Source organism: Ictidomys tridecemlineatus, chromosome 10 (genome assembly GCF_052094955.1).
Source record: "Ictidomys tridecemlineatus isolate mIctTri1 chromosome 10, mIctTri1.hap1, whole genome shotgun sequence".
Lineage (NCBI taxonomy): Eukaryota > Metazoa > Chordata > Mammalia > Rodentia > Sciuridae > Ictidomys > Ictidomys tridecemlineatus.
In genome coordinates this window covers 38,604,254-38,622,389 of record NC_135486.1, presented here as the reverse complement: position 1 = coordinate 38,622,389, position 18,136 = coordinate 38,604,254, and the positions used below count along the sequence as shown (strand labels likewise).

Below are 18,136 nucleotides of genomic sequence, written 5' to 3'. Positions count from 1 at the left end.
AACAAAACCTCACCCCCTCTCCCCGCCCCTATGCTTCTGCCACACTTGAACATCTGTTTGCCAAAAATGTCCTATGTGGAACTTGTGGGTCTTGAGGCTTTTCCTTCAAGGGGAAGCTTGACAATAGCCTCAGTCCTAAGTCTATTTGGACCACCTAAGGCAATTCATTTTCTCTTATCCTCTGCTGTCAAAGTACTTTTGCATTTCTTCCCATTTGTTGCTTTATATGTTAGTGATTTGTTTATACATCTCTCTCCTATTCTAAACTATGGGTTCCTTGTGGTCAACATTTAGTGTCCAACAAACATTTAATCAATGGCTGTTTTTATTAGAATAAGAGCCCTTAAAATCTGTGGGGGCATTAAAATAAATGCATTTAAACGGTAGTCCCCATTTCTTTTTAGGTCACTTTAGTTTTGCTGTTCTTTGACCCCTGATCCTTGGGAAAAGCCAAGGACTTCCCATATCACCCAGTGTGACTGAAAGAATGGATTCCTGGAGGACTCCAGGCTCCATGGATTGATAGCCAGAACCTTTCTGATTCTCATCTGGAATTTCCTGAATTCTGCCTCAGCATTTACCAGAATATGAATATGCACTCATATCTATATTCTGAATTGGTCTTCATTGTATCTCTCTGATGTTGGTGGTATTGCCTTCATTTTTCAGGTGGTGAAGTTGAGGCATATAGAGACCTATCAATGAAACCAAAGTTAAGGGTCTGCCAGACTGAGCCTGTGGAACCTGTATCTTGATCAACTCGGTGTTTGCAGCCGTCTCTAATGATTTCCCTAGACAGCCCTCATTTTCTGCCAGCCTCCCACCTTCTGTCTCTCACACATTTACATGACACATATGCCCGTAGTCACATTTTTTAATCCACTTTTTATTGTCTTGTGTATACATTGTTTACTACACACTTACTTTTGTGTTGAAATGTGTTTGTTTACTACACACTTACCTACCTGTGTTGAAATGAGCTTAGGATGTTCTTGTGGTGCAGTATAACTTTCACAATTTAGACCTGTACTCTCCAGTATGCTAATTACTAGCCCAGTGCCACTATTGAGCAACTGAGATGTGGCTTGTCTGAATTGAGAGGTTTTAAATACACATCGAATTTACAACTTCCTATGAAATAAAGAAGGTAAAAAGCATCTTTATGTGTTAAAATCATATTTTGGATATATTGGGTTAAATAATTGGGTTAAATATTATTATAATTAATTTTACCTGTTTCCTCTTCTTATGTGGTTACTAGAAAATTTGTGTGGCTCACATCATATTTCCATTGGATAGTGCTGGTTTAGAGTGTAGGCTTTTGAATTAGACTTGGATTTGAATTTTAGCTTCACCATATAATTAGATTTGTGGGTTTTGGGCAACTTACCCCCTCTGGAATAATTTTTCTTTTTCTATAAAATGAAGACCACTATCTACCTCACATTATTGTGTTAGGACTAAACTGTATTTTATATGTAAAGTACCAAGGCCAGAGTCTGGCATGGGAGCTTAAGGGTTAGAAGTAGGGCCTGCAGTTAAACTTGTCAAGGGTTTTAATACTGGATGCACCACTTAAAAACCTTTGCCCTTCTAAGTCTTAGAAAGGTAAGGTTTAAAGCAAGGGAGAAACGGCAGGCATAAGTCAAAGTATACAAAGCTTCAAAGTCTTCAAAGGTTAAAATCTTACCTTTCTAAGACTTAGTTGCTTATTATAAAATGGGAATGATAATAGTAGGTATCACATGGAATCATGAGTTAAGTGAATTAAGGTGTATAAAGGGCTTATTAATTCAGAACGGGACATACAGTAAGCACCCCATAAATGATAACCAATAACATTGTATCCCATTCCTAAGAAATAGCATCTGTTAGAAACTTTCCTGATGTTAAGTGGTCTATGTGGACTCTGTTTTTTATTTTTACTTCTTCATGGAAGTAAATATAATTCTAATATGGCCCTAACACATAACATATCCTCCCTTGTCCATATCATGTTTATTATGGTGTGCTAAGAACATTCCTGATATTACAAATTTGTTACACATTATACTAATGGATTAAAATCAGGGTCTTAAAAAGATATCTACATGTCCATGTTCTTTACAGCATTGTCTACAATAGCCAAGACATGAAAGCAACCTAACTATCCACTGATGGCTAAACTGATAAAGAAAATTATATAGACATACATTCAGTAGAATAATATTAAAATAGAGTCAAATTCTTCTATTTGCAATAGCACAGATGAACCTGAAAGGATATTATGCTAAGTGAAATAAACCAGACAGAGAAGGACTAAATTACATGATAGGACTTACATGAAGAATATAAAATAGTCAGATTCATAGAAGCAGACAGTAGAGAGGTGGCTGCTCGGGGCTATAGCAAGGGAGAAATGGCAGGCATAAGTCAAAATTATAAAGTTACAAAGCTTCAGTTATAACCAGAAAAAGTCCTAGAGATATAGTATACAACACAGTGTCTATGGTTATCAACCCTATATTGATACTTAAAAGTGTAGGAGAGGATGGTGCATAAGATAGAGTCATAAAAATGAGCTGCAGAATAGTGAATGGAGCCTGAGTTATGTTTACTTGGTGACAAGAGAGTACAGAATTCCCTCATGAAATCGTTCTGGAGGTTTTCTTCAAGAGAGATCTGAGCTTCACATTTAGTGGCACCAGAACTGGAGTGGCATTAAAAAAGCCAAGCAAAGAGAGTGTTTTAAGAAAGAAAAAGTACTAAAATATATAAAATGTATGGAATAGTCCAATGGATTTAATAACATTGAGATCATTGGTAACCTGGACAAGAGCTATTTTATTAGGGGGTGGGAGTGGCGCATTCAGGAGGCAGTAGCCAGGTTGAGGTGTGAGGGAGGTCATTTGAGGGGAAAAAGTGGAGATACTGTGTTTCAACTTCTCTTTCAAAAGTCTTAAAGGGAAATAGCAAAAGAAGCTGTAGCAAGAAAGGGAAGTTGATTTATCTCTAAAGATGCCGATGGGATGATGCCTTGTCCAACGAGAGGTGGAAGGGAAGAGAAGAGGGAGTCATAGATAAGGACTGGGTGTAAAGTACTCCAGGGGGTGGGAGAAGGATGAGAGGAACTGGCCTTGGATGGAAGAGGACACTTCCTCTATTGAAACAGGATGAGGTAGGTGGGTGAGGATGGAGGCCAATTTGTAGATACATGACCATTGGAAGATGCAGGAGTATTCCTGTGGTTCTGTCTTTTCAGTGATTCATAAGGCAGAAACATGAACTAAAAGTGAGGTGTAGTAGAAAATATTTAAGAACTTAAAGTTAAGACTATGGTCTCTCATCTACCTTAGCAAAAAATCACTTTGCATGGTGACAGCCACTCGATTCATAAGTGTTTCTGGGTAATCATAGTTTGATCTTACCTCTTTTATAACCTTACTAGGTATGGTTTTGGGACTGGGATTGGTACTCTTAAAGGTGACAGGCCCTGGCCAATGTGGCTCATTCAGGACTTTGAGAAGTCCTGAAGAAGGTCCACAGTGCAAGATGGTGCCTTCAACTAGTGCATAAGATGTCAGGATGGCATGTTGCCATCGTTCATGGGTTTTATAGATAAGAAACAGTTTATTAAGAATTAGTATACAATAGAAGAAAAGCATTGAATCATAAAACTGCATTTGGACTTAAGGTCCTGTTTGTCATCTTGAATTTGGCTGTGAGCAAATCATTTACATTCTGGGTCTGTTTTCCCAATCTGCAATATAAGCAAAATGCCAACCTTTTCAGCTCACGAGATGTGCTGATGTGTGTCAGGTAGCCCGCACAGATGGATTAGTGGTGAGACTTGGAGTCTTGGAGCTGGCAGCCCGCCTTCCACTCCCAGATTCTCTGCTTACTCACCCCTTGCATGACTCAGGGTGAGTCACTTCACCTCCATTATTCTGAGCCTCCCTTTTCCCATCTGTAGATAGATCTCCCTCACAGGGTGATCATAAGGATTCAAAAATGCAATAGAGGATTTTGGAAATAAAAATACCAGAGAAATGTGATTGACTAGTCGGTCTGATTTTCCCTGTTCTTCCTCAAGGGAAAAATCCTAACCCTATTTTCTTTCCAGAAGCAGTGTTCAAAATGAGCATTCAATAAAGGCCTATAATGAGCACTTCCTGTGGGCAGATCCTGGCATGGGGTGTTGCATGGAGAGACAAGGGAGAGAGTGACATCATGCTAGGAGGGGTAGCATCTGCCTTTAGGGGGACTCCCAATCTGGCTGGGGAAGAGGACAGACACGAGCCCTCTTTTAGGAAGTGCCTCCCAAAGGGCTACTAGCTTTCTACTTCTGCAAGCTTCTGTTGCATAAGACTGACCAAAGGAAGAAACTAGAAGTATACATGATCATACTGATAATGGCAGAAAAGAGGTTGGAAAGAATACTCTGCTGTGGTTACCAGGACCACCCGACCAGCCTATTTTCCATGAGCACCCACTCTCCACCCTGGGTGAAACCCAGTTTCACTGCAAGCTTTTGAGGCATCACTGCTGTAGCGAACCCAGGGCACAGCTAATATAGCTGGATGAGGTCTGTACTCTCTGTTTTGACTCTGTACCCTGATATTCCCTCCTTTTGGAGGAAACTAATCAGCTTCCGGGTAAGAATATACTGAAGAACCCTGAGAATGCTTTTGCTCCTGAAGGTGGCAGTCATAGAGCTCATCAAAGGGATCCTGGTACCTGACTTCCTAGTCTGATTCCATTCCCAAACTCACTTCTGAGAAGGATGGGGGGTCAGTCTCATGGGAATCTTTCTGATCAATAAGAATAATTTGTCATTTATCACTGTACTACAAAAAGGCTATCACTGCCAGATAGTTAACTGGATGCAAAATACTCTTTGGGTCAGGGAATTTTTCTTAAGGATATTGATTTTCTGTAACGAAGTACTCACTGTGCAGAATTTCCATCTTGTTTCTGTTTTCCATAGTGTCATGATAACTACTAAGAGTTCATATCAGAGTGATGTATACATATATAGGGTCTTAAATCAGACTCGAAAATCTTGATTTTATGGGAATCATTCGTAGACTTTTACATAAAGACTTGGAAAGAGAATATCTCTTTTACTCATCAAATGTCCCGGTATCAATCTACTTCTATAAAGTTGATGCCCTGTGATTTAAACTTAAGATGCTGCAACCCAGAGATAGGAAAAGAGAAAATGAATACACATTCCCATCAATCTCCCTTTTTTTTTTTTTTTTTTAGCTTAGCACCTTGGTTAATTTCTCTTTGAGTACATGTTGTAGAAATAGCAGCTGGAAGTCAACATGGCATTTTTGAGAGATAGGAAGAACTCTATTGACTCAGGCCTTCGCTCAGGCAGGGCCTAATAGTGTCCTAGAAAGAATCAGAATGGGAAATCCATTTAGAAATAGTTATGGATTACATCAGATTGTCACAGTTACAACCATTTTTCTCTGAAAGGGCATTTCTTCCTCAGGGTTTGTTAGCAAGAACTATGGATCCCTAGGCAGCTTTGGTTCATAATCAGCAGGTGGCTTCTTACTGGTATATTCTTTGGAGTTCTTGCTGAAGAGTCTTATAGATTCTTTAGAGATTTTGCTGAATGGTCTTATCACCCAGGCTGGATTTTGCAAACATATAATAAATTCCTAAAAAATACTCACCTCTCTTTTCCAGCTGCCTTTCCTTTGAATGCTCAGGACTCCTTCATCCCAATATTTGGAATTCATCTATATTTGGTTTATTTTTATTATTTTAAAATTATTTTTTAAATGAAAAACAGGAAGGATAAAATTCAGAGATAATGAGTGTATTATCTTTGGGGGTCTTTTTCACATTTTTTCTCTTTCCATGTTTTTTGATGAGAGCTGATAGCTTGCCTTGCCCCTCATCTTCTTGAGGAACGTACTCAGCATTATAGTTGTGCATAATGATGGGATTTGTTGTTACATATTAATACATGCATGTAGCATACCAATATAATTTGACCAATATCACTCCCCAGCACTCTCTTGTTCCCTCTCCACTTTCCAACCCCTGGTCCCTGATTCCTCTGTTGATCTCCCTTCAATTCTCATGAGATCCCCACCCTCTACTTTTTTTTTTCCTCTCTAGCTTCCACATATGAGAGAAAACATATGACCCTTGACATTCTGAATTTGGCTTATTTCACTTGACCTAATAGTCTCTAGTTCCATCCATGTTTCTGCAAATGACGTAATTTTATTTATTTTTTTATGGTTGAATACAATTAAGTATGTGACTTGGGTTGGTGGTTGTTTTTATTCAGTCTCTGGAGATCCCGCCAGGTGATTGCCTGTATCAATAGTTTGTATCTTTTTATTTCTGAACAGTGTTTTTTGGTATACATGTACCAAATAGTTTGTTTAACTATTCATCTACTGAGGGTGTTTGAGTTGTTTCCAGTTTTTTGTCTATTATGAATAAAGCTTCTATAAATATGCACATACAGTTTTTATGTGATTGTAAGTTTTCATTTTTTTCTGAATAAGTGCCTAGGAGTAAAATTGCTGGGTCATATGGTAATTGCATTTTTAGTGTAATAAACCGCCAAACTCTTTCACAGTAGTTGTGCCATTTTACATTCCTAGGGATCTAGTTTATCAGCATTTGGTATTGTCAATACTGTTTTTATATTTTAGCCATTCCAATAGGTCTATAGTAATATCTCAGTTTTAATTTGTTTCCCTAATGGCTAATGATGTTTAACATTTTTTAGGTGCTTATTTGCCATTCATGTATTTTTTTTTTGAGTGGAATGTTTTGTTCATTTTACTTTTACTCATTTTACTTTTACTCATTTTACTTCTATCATTAATTGAATTTTTCTTCTTTATTGCTGAGTTTTGTGATTATATTTTGTAGAGTATGTGTTCTAAATACTGTTTGTTGGTTTGCAGATATGTCTGTTCTAGTCAGCATTTTTGTTGCTGTGACTAAAAGATGCGATCAGAACAATTGTAGAGGAGGAATAGTTTATTTGTGGGCTTTTGGGTTCAGAGGTCTTAATCTATAGAAGGCTGGTTACATTCCTTGGGGCTCAAGGTGAGGCAGAACATCATGGCAGAATAGTGTGGTGGAGAAAAGTGGCTCTCACGATGATCAGGAAGCTGAGAGAAACTCCACTCACCAGTTACAAAATATATACCCCAAAGGCATGCCCCCAATGACCCACCTCCTCCAGCCACACCATACCCACCATACTCACCATCAGTTTCCACTCAATTAATCCCCATCAGGGGATTGATTCACTAATTGAATTAAGGCTCTCATAATTCTATCATTTCTCCTCTAAACCTTGCATTGTTTCACACATGAGCTTTTTGAGGGAAACCCCAAATCCAAACCATAACAATTTCTTTCCAATCATAGCTTGTCTTTTGCAGAGTAAAAGTTTTACATTTTAATGGAGTCAAATTTGTCAGTTTTTCCTTATATGGATTGAGTTTGGGGCACCAAATCTAAAAACACTTTCCATAGACCTAGATCCTGAAGATTTTCTCCTACATTTTTTTTTTCTAAAGTCTTATGCTTTGCCTTTAAATCCACAGTCCATTTTTGAGTTAATTTTTACATAAGGTGTTAGACTTAGAGGTTTGTATTTGGCCTAAGGATTTGCATTTGCTCTAGCACCATGTGTTAAATCAGGTATCTGTCCTCCTCAAATAACTTTTGCACTTTTGTCAAAAATCAGGGCACATTGGTATGAGTCTATTTCCAGAGTCTGTTCCTTTCCATTGATCTGTGTCTACTCTTCTGCCAATACCACAGTCTTAATTACCATGACTATACATTATCTTGAAATCGACTATACTGATTCCTCCCACTTTCTTCTTTATTTTTAAACAGCGTTAGTGAGGCATAATCATTACACACACATGCACACACACAAAAACAAAACAAAACAAAAACAAACCCAAAACAAAAATCTCGCACATGTTTAATGTATATAACTTGATGATTTTGAATCACTTAATATTTTTTATTCAAAATTGTTTTCACAGTTCTTGTTCCTTTGCCTTTCCATATGCATTTTAGAATAATCTTGTGCAAATTCCAAAAACAATTGCTAGAATTTTGATAGGAATTAAGCTAAACTTGTATACTCATTTGGAAAAAATGGATCTTAGGTGTGTTGAGTCTTCCAGGCTATAAGCATAGTGTTTCTATTTCTTTATCTTTTTTATCAACATTTTATTATTTTCTTAATTCACTGTCCATGTTCTATGTATTTACTATACCTGAAATTTTTTAAATGGTTATCAATATATAATTTTTATGTGAATTTCTATTATATATAAATATGATGATTTTCATGTTTATCTTGTACTCCATGACCTTGCTGAACTCACCTACTTTTAGGAGTTTTTATTTTATTTTTTATTTATTTATTTTTAAAAAATTTTTTAATTTTATTTATTTTAGTTATAGTTGTACATAATGCCTGTATTTCACTTATTTATTTTTATGTGTTGCTGAGGATCGAACCCAGGGTCTCGTGTGTGTGAGGCAAGTGCTCTACTGCTGAGCCACACCCCTAGCCTGTTTTAGGAGTTTCTATGTAGATTCTTAGGGATGTTCTATGTAAACCATTATGTGGTTTGCAAATAGGGAGAGTTTAATTTCTTAATTTCTTATCTGGATGCCTTTTATTTCCTTCCTGGTTTATTGTGATGGCAGCCCAGTGTTGAATAAGAGTGATGAGAGCTGGTAGCTTGCCTTGCCCCTCATCTTTGTGAGGAACGTACTCAGTCTTCACCATGAAGTATAATGTTAGCTACAGGGTTTTTCTGTAGATACTCTCTGACAAGCTTAGGAAATTTGCCTCTGTTCCTCTACATTCCCCTTTCTCTCCTGCTTTAGCTGTATCCTACACATTTTGATATGTGGAATTTTCATTTTCTTGAATTCAATCTATTTTAAAATTTCTCTTGACACTTTCCCTTTGGCCTAGGGGTTATTAAGAATTCCCCTGGTTTTCAAGCGTTTGGATATTTTCCTGTTATCTTTCTTTGATTGATTTCCAGTTTGATTCCATTGTAGCTGGAGAACACAGTCTGTATGATGTTCATTCTGCTAAATTTGTTGAGGTTTGTTTTATGGGTCAGCATATGGTCTGTCCTGAGTGATGTTCCATGTGCCCTTGAGAAGAATGTGTATTCTGTTCCTGTTGAGGAGAACATTTTAGAAATGTCAATTAAGTCCTCTCTGGTTGAATTCATACCCTTGCTGATCTTCTATCTAGTTGTTCCATCAGTTGTTGAGAGAGGTGTATTGTGTATCTGTTTCTCCTTTCAGTTCAATCAGTTTTTGCTTCACATATTTTGTAATTCCTTTGTTTGTACAAACACATTAGGATTCCTGCTTCTTTTTAGTGGGTGGATCCTTTTATCACTATGAGTTGTACCTTCTTGTCTCTGTTGTACAGATAATTTCAATTACAGAACAACAATTGCAGAACAATTTCAATGGTTTTATCTTTGAGTTCACTGGTTCTTTCCTTTATCCTCTCTATTTTGCTATTGAGCTTACCCATTAGATTTTTTTTCTATTGGTTCTAAAACTTCCATTTGGTTCTTCTTTTTATCTTCTTCTTTTTTTTTTTTTTGCTGAAGTTGTTTTTCTTCATTTTTTTTTTAAATCCTGTCCACAGTTGCTTGTTACAGCATTTTTATGATGGCTGTTTAAAAGTCTGTGATTGGATATTTCTGATATCTCTATCATTTTAGTATTGCATCTATTTATTATCTATGCTTTATTCAGTTTGATATTTCCTTGTTTTTTTGCATAATGATCATTTTAAAATTGAAATCTGGGCATTTTAAGCATCATTTTTGAAACTCTGGATCTTACTTAGAGTTTTCATTGTAGTTGACTTTCTTTAACACTTATATGTCAGAGGCCACCTAGATTTCTGCCAGGTTGGGGTAAAAGAACAGATTTTCCTCTCAGCCTCTTGGGACACCTGAGAGGGTGCTCCTTCTTGTGCTAGGTGGGAGTGGGAGCTTCAGCTCCCCTCTAAGCTCACACTGATCCTCCCTGGGTTGCAGGGGACTAGGGGTGGTCTCATTACTGCTGGGTCCTAGTGGAAGTCCAGGCTCCTGGCTGGTCCTTCTCTGGGGCTTCATTGTAGCCTTGAGAAAGAGGAAGTCAGGTTTTCTAGACAGAGAACTTAGTGGGAGTGGGCCCACAACTTTTTCCTGTAGTGGATAGCTTTAATAGAGTGATTATTATCTAAAAGCTTTCTGTCTGGAGGCCATCACTTTCCTAGACTTTTGACTGAGGAGAATTTTTTTTTTTAACCTTTTACTGGGGATTGAACCCAGACCTCTCACCTCCCACATACTAGGCAAGCACTCTACCACTGAGCTATATCTCCAGCCCTTTTTACTACAAGACAGGGTCTTCCTAAGTTGCTGAGTTGCTCAGACTGGCCTCCAGTTTCAGTTCTGATCTTCCTGCCTCAGCCTCTCTGGTAGGAGAAGGGACTTTTTGGCGGGCCTCTTTATCTCTACACATCCGTATCTTCTAGATTCTTTAACACCAAGTCTGGGAATATATGAGCCAAAGAGAAATCCTAGGGAACTCACTGCTGTGCTGTACCTAGCGGGTTTGCTTTCTCTTTTCTCCAATTTTCTGAATCTTTTACATTTGTTTTATAGGCAATGTCCAGGGCTTCTCCTTGTACTTGACTACTCCATCTTTTCAGAAGCAGATGTCCTACTTGGTTGTTATTCTTTGCTCTATTTTTAGAGGCCAATCTTCTTTCCTGCCTGAGGTCTTGGGGCCTGGCCTTCCTTGATCACACTTGTGTAAGTTCCTTTTCATGGAGAAGGGAAATTAAAACCCCCTGGCCTAGAAAAGCTGTGTGTGTTCGTGGAAGAGGTAGAAAGAGAACCCCTACCTGAAGATGCACGTGGATACTCTGCATTTTTAGCTTTCCTTTGTCTCTTTTAAGGGCTGGGGTCAACCATAGGGAAAAGAGGGATGTTTATGTTTACTTAATGGCCTTCAACCTCTAGAGGTAAAAGGAAGTGGCAATGATGACATAAGACGGGGTCTCACCCTGAGATTCACAGGAATCTGTAAGTGGCACAGAGATGCGGCTAAGGACTCTTTTCTAGCTTGGCCTGTTCTCAGAAGGCGCTGCTTTTTGCCTTTGACTAGTTGATGGGAAAGGCCATCCATGAGCTTGTCGTGGAGCCAAACATTTCCTTGCACAGTCTGCTGTCTTAGAAGCCTGGGTTACTCAGAGAAACCTAATGAACCTTGATGTGGAACAGCATGAGTTTTGAAGCTAGATGGAGTTTGGGCTTGTGACTCCATCATTTGCTAGCTCTGTGTCTTTAGAGTTCATTCATTTACCTAAAAACAACCCAGGGTACCTTCTCTGGGCTGGCCACTATTGCTGAGCTGGTGGCATAGGGTGGTGGATTCGCTTCATTGTTCTTTTCTTCTCTTTCTAGCGACGAGGGGATCCAGCTGACTTCACTTCAAAAATATTTCCAAAGTTTTTTTATTACTCCATCTTTCCCTCAGTTTATTATAGGTACCTGGATTCTCTTCCCTTATCTAGGGTAACTTTTAAAAAAATACACTGGGTTATTATCCCCTTGCATAAGACGCTCAATTTACATCCAGCTGATCTGAGAATAAAATCCAGTCCCTCCCCATGGCCAACCACGGTCTGCATGATTTGGGTTGTACTTTCCTTGCTGGGCAACTCTAGCTAATCTCCGGTTTCCCCCAGCTTCCTCAGGGCCCTTCATTCACATGGGCTTTCTCTCTCTTCTTTTTAATTTTTAATTTTTATTGGTATATTATAATTATACATAAGAGTGGGATTCATTGTGCCATATTCACACATGTACATACATAATTTGATCCACCTCATTCCCCAGTGCCTTCTCTTTCCCTCCCTTTCTCTCTCCCCACACTAGCCTTCTTTCTTTTCCTGAAAACATCAAGCTTGCTCCATTCTGAGTCATTACACCCTGGATGCTGTCTGCCAGGGATAATTTTTCCATACAAGTTTGAATGGCTGGTTCTTTATGAGCAGTCGGGTTTCTCCCAGCCCTCCTCCTCAGCCACATTTGATCAATTTTCTGTTTTTCCCCCTCCCTCGCCTCTTATTTAGCTCAGAGCACAATATGAAACAACCTTTGATTTGTTTACCAGACTGAGCAGGGATTGGGTTGTTGTCCTCATTGCCATATGTCCAGGGACTAGACCAGTTCTCGGCACAGAGCAATAAATATCTGATGAATCAAGTTGCTTGATTCTCTAGAGCCTCAGTTGCTCACCTGTCACAAAGAGCAATGAACTAAAACAAGCTTGTATTTTTGTATCTTGGATTGATGAGATAATAAATCCACATGAAATATTTGGTATGCTTCTCAGTTCACGATAAGCCAAGTAATAGTTTCTCATTGTTTCGATATGATCATTTCTGTTATCATGTTCACGTACATTCTCCCATCCTCCTCTAGCAACTGTTATTGTAGCTAATGATCCATACAGAGTATTCTGTGCATTTTTCAGTGACATATGCTGACTGGTTAGATGCTTGCAATTAAATTCTAACTTAGTACTCTCTTGGTCCTATTTCTCATACAGGTCCTGCAGCTGGGCTCAGATATCCTTCCCCAATACAAGCAAGAGGCACCAAAGACTCCCCCTCACATCATCTTACACTATTGTGTTTTTAAAACCACGTGGGATTGGATCATCTTGATCTTGACCTTCTACACAGCCATCTTGGTCCCTTACAACGTCTCCTTTAAAACCAGGCAGAACAATGTGGCCTGGCTGGTTGTGGACAGCATCGTGGATGTCATTTTTTTGGTGGACATTGTGCTGAATTTTCATACCACCTTTGTTGGACCAGCTGGGGAGGTGATTTCTGACCCCAAACTTATCCGAATGAACTACCTGAAGACATGGTTTGTGATTGACCTTCTGTCCTGTTTGCCATATGACGTCATCAACGCTTTTGAGAACGTGGATGAGGTTAGTGCCTTTATGGGTGATCCAGGGAAGATTGGTTTTGCTGATCAGATTCCACCACCACTGGAGGGGAGAGAGAGTCAGGTACATCCCTCAAATCTCAGACCTTGTTGTCATGTCTTTAAAGCTGAATTAAATGTGGGTGGTCAACAAAAGAGTAATGAAATGGGTGGGAACTAGCATGACTGATGTCCACACCGGAGGGAGCATGCTGGGTAGCTATCCTTGCCTGCTGTTCCTATCCTTTGGAAGCTTGGAGGCCCTGCATGTCAGCGAATGGGTGTGGACAAGACCAAAGGCTTACTCTTTCTCCACGAGGAGTCAAGGCCACTGGCTCGGGAAGGTGAGGCTGCAGAAGCAGTCATGCATGACCACTGCACTGGTGAATCTTCCTCTTGGTTTTGAATGTGGAATGTCTACCTATTGATCACTTGAATTATGGGAACTTTTTCTTTCATTTGCTTCTGACCTTTGGCTATTTCACAGACAATTAACTTGTGGTAACAGATATTGTTGTCACTCAATTTTTTTTGTTTGTTTGTTGTTTTTGTTTTTCTCTGTCTCTCTCTTTGATAAATGTTGGAATGATTTCTTTTTCCCTAAAATGAGTTTTGGAGGTGACCATTTGCTGGGGTCGTCAGGTTAAGAGTAAGTGGTTAAGAGTAGTGTTTTGAGATGGTTAATTTTGCAGGCAATGGAAGGACTCTAAAGAAAATAAAGACCTTATAAATGTATTGGAATTAGGATGTGACTGAACAGTCATTGTCTGAATGAATGGGTGCCTGGGACAGTTTCAGCAAAAAGCAACTAACTGCTAGGATGGTTAGGAATGACTGTCTCCTTTGAAAAAGCAAAGGATGAAAAAGCAAAGGATGTCAAGTTATTGCAAAGAAAAACGCCATATTCTTATCTAGTTGGTGCTTTGTGGGAATTACTCCTGTTCTTATACCTCGTTGACACTCCAGATGGATTAAGATAAGGCAGTTCATTTGATTAACCTTCAGCCTTGTGCACCTACTCATGGCTCTTGTTGTATCAGATACAGAAGTTCCCAAGGATTAACTGGGTAATGCAGGCCCACTCTTAGGGTCAACAGACTTGTGTTGCAGTCTTGGGACAGTTTAAAGGAACAGATTGCTCCCTGCTGGGATATGAAGACCTAGCAAGTAAATCTGTATCATACGGTTAGCATAGTGATGCCCCTCTGCCTTCAGATGAGTACTAATGGTTGCTGAGGATACCAGCCCCTTCCTCTGGAAGAACTTACCAACTGACCACTTCTCTTTGCAGGGAAGAGTAGCTCTTCTTGCAAAATGATGGCAAGTATGATCTGGGAAGATAAGAACATGGATGCTCAGATGCTCTAGATTCAGAACAATCCCTGTGCCTGTCTGTGTGCTGTGTCTTAATATACATTAAAATCCCTAGGACTAATTCTCTGGGTGGATTTTGCAAGGGATTAAATGAGTCAAGACTGATCGTTTACAACAGCAGAATCATCTGTAAAGTGAATGTTGGGATTCTTAAATGTGAATTTTAGTAGATGTTTGGAATGTTTTTCTCTGAAATCACTTTAGGAAATTTTATGTTAGCGAGGAAAATATGATCATTTTGGCTTAGGTAATTCACAAGAATTCTCTTAATCTGAAAGAGCTTCTCATACACATATGAGAAATAAAATTTAACTTTAAAAAAAGTACTTGAGTTTGTGAAATAAATCATTTGTAGCAACGACACTGAAAATTTGCAGATAAATAGAACAGTTCTTCAGCTTGCATGGATTCTCATTAAGAATTGGCAGAGTTATAAACACATATGTAAATGTGCTAGATAACTTGATAGGTTGGTAGAGCAGATAGCTTGTCTTAAGGAACAGTGAATGTTGGGGGGGAACTCCTTGAGTTGTGAGTACCCTTGATGGTGACTTCTGAATTCTAGACTCATGAAATAGACTAGTAATAGGGAAAAAAGCTCCATTTTCTATGTCTTTTTTTATTGGTAAAAGGTTTAGCATCCAAGTTCCTGATATTACTTCTTGACCAAAAATAAAAATATTAATTTAAAGGGTTACAGTTCTGATTGATTTTATATCTGGTGATATCTTTTAAAGCTTTGACTGACACCTATAATAATGCCCTTTCATAACAATCGTGGTGATGTGTAAAGAAACTGAAAATGTGGTTCTTATCTTCTTGGTATTATCACCTATTAGGACTCTGGGGCCCTGGTGCATGTTATGGAGCTTCTCTGGATCACAGTTTTCCTGTTTAGATCTTGGGGATGATCTTCAGGAGCTGCCTGAAAGGTGTAGTGTTTGGGCAGTGGATTAGTTGAGCTCCCTGTCAGCTCTAAAGGCTCAAGTCTGGTGTGTTCCAAGTCTCACCTGCATTAGTCCCACCTCCAGAAACTGAGTGTAAAAACAAGAGACTTTGCCCCTGACCTTCCTAGTGGGAGGAAGATGAGTGTAGCAAGGCTCTTAGCAGGAGGTGAATAGACCCGAGGGAGCTCAGAGCCTGGTGGAGGTCTTCTAGTTCAACCTTCTCAGCTCACAAGTAAGAAAACAGACTGAGAGGGGACTTGACTCACTCAAGGTTTCATAATAAATCATATAATCACCAGTAATAATGAGTCCCCTTCTGATTCTTCTCTATTCTAAATAATGACAGATTTGGCAAAATTGGAGCAAAACACTTATGAAGTGAGTCAAAAGTGACCAGGAAGCTTCCGATGTGTGTGTGACTCACCCTTTGGCATGGCGGCATGTGGTGGGAAAGTAGTGGGGCACTGGGTATGGTGGTGGAGAGGAGGCAGCTGCATTTTCCCCAAGGCAGCTGTGTGGGGTGAGATGGCAGTTTCAGATGCTTGAGGAGGGTCAGAGCTGCTGGTTTTCAGGTGCAGTCCTTTAATGAAAAGGCATCATTAAATTAGTGGGGATAAAGGACTAGTGGGGGTTAGAGGAGTTTGGGGAGGACATGAAGAGCCCCCCACCTCTTGAACCTGAATGGAACTTGGAAAAAGCCTAGAGAAGTCCACTTAATAGGAGGATCAATGGCTTAGTGGTTCATATTCATCCCCTGCTCTTTGACTCTTACCCACAGTCAAAGTTGTGGAGTTGCATATCTAAGATGGTAGATGCTTCTGCTCTAGATTCTTTCTCTGGGAGAGTGTGGGGAGAAATAAGAAATTGTTGACTCATTTCTCAAAAAAATGCACAGAGCTTACTTGTCCCTGGTGTCCTCCCAATTATACCAAAGTGCTGCATGCCCACGGAGGCCACCAAAGAAGACAGGAAAGAGCAGTGGTGACTTTGCCATCTGTGCGTGTGTGGAGTGGGGGTGGGCACCTTGGACCTGGGTCAAGAAAGAACAAGGATAAATTGCTGACACCTGCCATCATAAACTCAGCCCAGTGGCTATCACCCAGCACCATGATTTAAGCCACACAACATTCCCTGTGGCTCAACTTGTTTCACTTATGTATATGGTCTCCATTTGCGTCATTCTCCAGTCTGTTGGTAATAATCTGTTTTGGAGGCTGTTTGGGAATATGTTTGCACATTAGTTAAACTGGTTAGAGGACAAAAAGGTCTGGAAACTGAGTGAACCAAAGCTTGGGATGGGAATGTTGAAGCAAAAGCTAAATTAGTTTCTTTCCAGTGTTTAGGGGATTATTGGCCTAAAATGCTTCATGGATTAAAGATAGAATTATTAGGAAGCCTTGTTGCTTATTGCTATTGGAGTGTGGAAGTGCAAAGGGGAGAATAGGGACAGTCATGCTATCTGCTGGGTCACAATTCTAGTTCCTTAGCTAAGAAACTTTTCTGCGCCTGGCTCTGTGACATCAGACAGCAGCACAGACTGTCAGTACTGGTCCTCCCCAAGACCCCTCTGTCACAGGAGATGCTCACCTTAGAGCTGGAGATGGGCAAGGCATGCGAATAACTAGGAATACCTCTGACAGCAGCAAGTGACTACCATACTGTTAGCTTCCCCACCTCTACTCTGCATGGCCATAAAGAAATTGTAGGGAAACAGGAGGAAGATGATGTGTCATCCAGTTCCACCTTGTGCAAGTCACTCCACCTTGCTGGACTTGGTTTGCCTCACCTGTATAGTGAGTGCATCTCAGCTCTAACCTCCTGTGGCTCTAGGACAGGCATTGTCATGTTCTGCAGGTGAGAGGAAAGGAACAGGTTGTCATTTTGCCTGGTGGCAGCTGTTCTGAGGTGGTGAAACTGGCCTGGGGGTCTCCTGGTTCCCCCTCTTTTTTGGAGGGGCAGTGATGCTGGGGATTGAACCCAGGGCCTCTCACTTGCTAGGCAAGTGCTCTACCCACCTACAGCCTATGATCTCCTGACTCCCAAGCCTGTGCTTTTTCCTGTAGATTCTGCTGCTTTTCCAGAGAACCTGAGGGCTGAGGAAACCAAAATCTGCATTTCAGTCACTGGGCCCCTTGTCAGTTCCTCCAATCACTGCTTTCTGGAAGCTACATAGGACCAATTTCCTACTGTCAAAAATGATCTCCCCCTTGCACCCAGGCCTGACGCAGTGGTGCATGTCAGTAATCCCAGCAACTCAGGAGCCTGAGGCAAGAGGATTGCAACTTTGAGACTAGCTTCAGCAGTTGAGCTAGAACCTATCTAAAAATTTTAAAAAATTTTAAAAAGGTTGGGGATGTAGGTCAGTGGTGAAGCACCTTTGGGCTCAATCCCCTGGTCACTTCCCTGCTTCTATGCACACACATGGCCAAGTCTGATCTTGACTCAGGTGTCTGGGCAGAGCACAGCACTTCCGGTCTTCCATCTGAGCCTTTGCTTGAAGGAGAGATGCATCATCTCCACAGTCCTTTACACCATGAGCCCAAGTCAGGAAGAAGAAGAATAATCAATCACTCAATCAAAGGAAAAGTTCCAGGCGGCATTCCCAGCAGCGGCATTGCTAACATCTCTGAAACCAGACTTTAGCCACTGGCCATTGCCAGCAAGTCACAATCATCAAGAGAGAAGCATTCCCATCAGCATTTTCTGCCACTAACAAGACTTGAGGATGAAAACTACAGTGTGTCTGTTTTTACCAAATTAATTGGGTGGCAGAAATACTCAGTA

At 40.1% G+C, this 18,136-nt stretch overlaps 1 protein-coding gene across 3 annotated transcripts in view; it reads left to right on the top strand.

Moving 5' to 3' along the window:
- Kcnh1 (potassium voltage-gated channel subfamily H member 1) overlaps nt 1-18,136 on the top strand; it is a 357,017-nt gene that overhangs the window by 61,806 nt on the left and 277,075 nt on the right. For 2 of the 3 annotated variants that reach the window (XM_005329450.5, XM_040278700.2), the window contains one exon: nt 12,643-13,116. In XM_005329450.5, coding sequence (XP_005329507.1) covers nt 12,643-13,116 — 474 coding nt within the window. The remainder of the gene's footprint in view (nt 1-12,642; nt 13,117-18,136) is intronic. The other variant, XM_005329451.4, reaches the window with a different exon arrangement.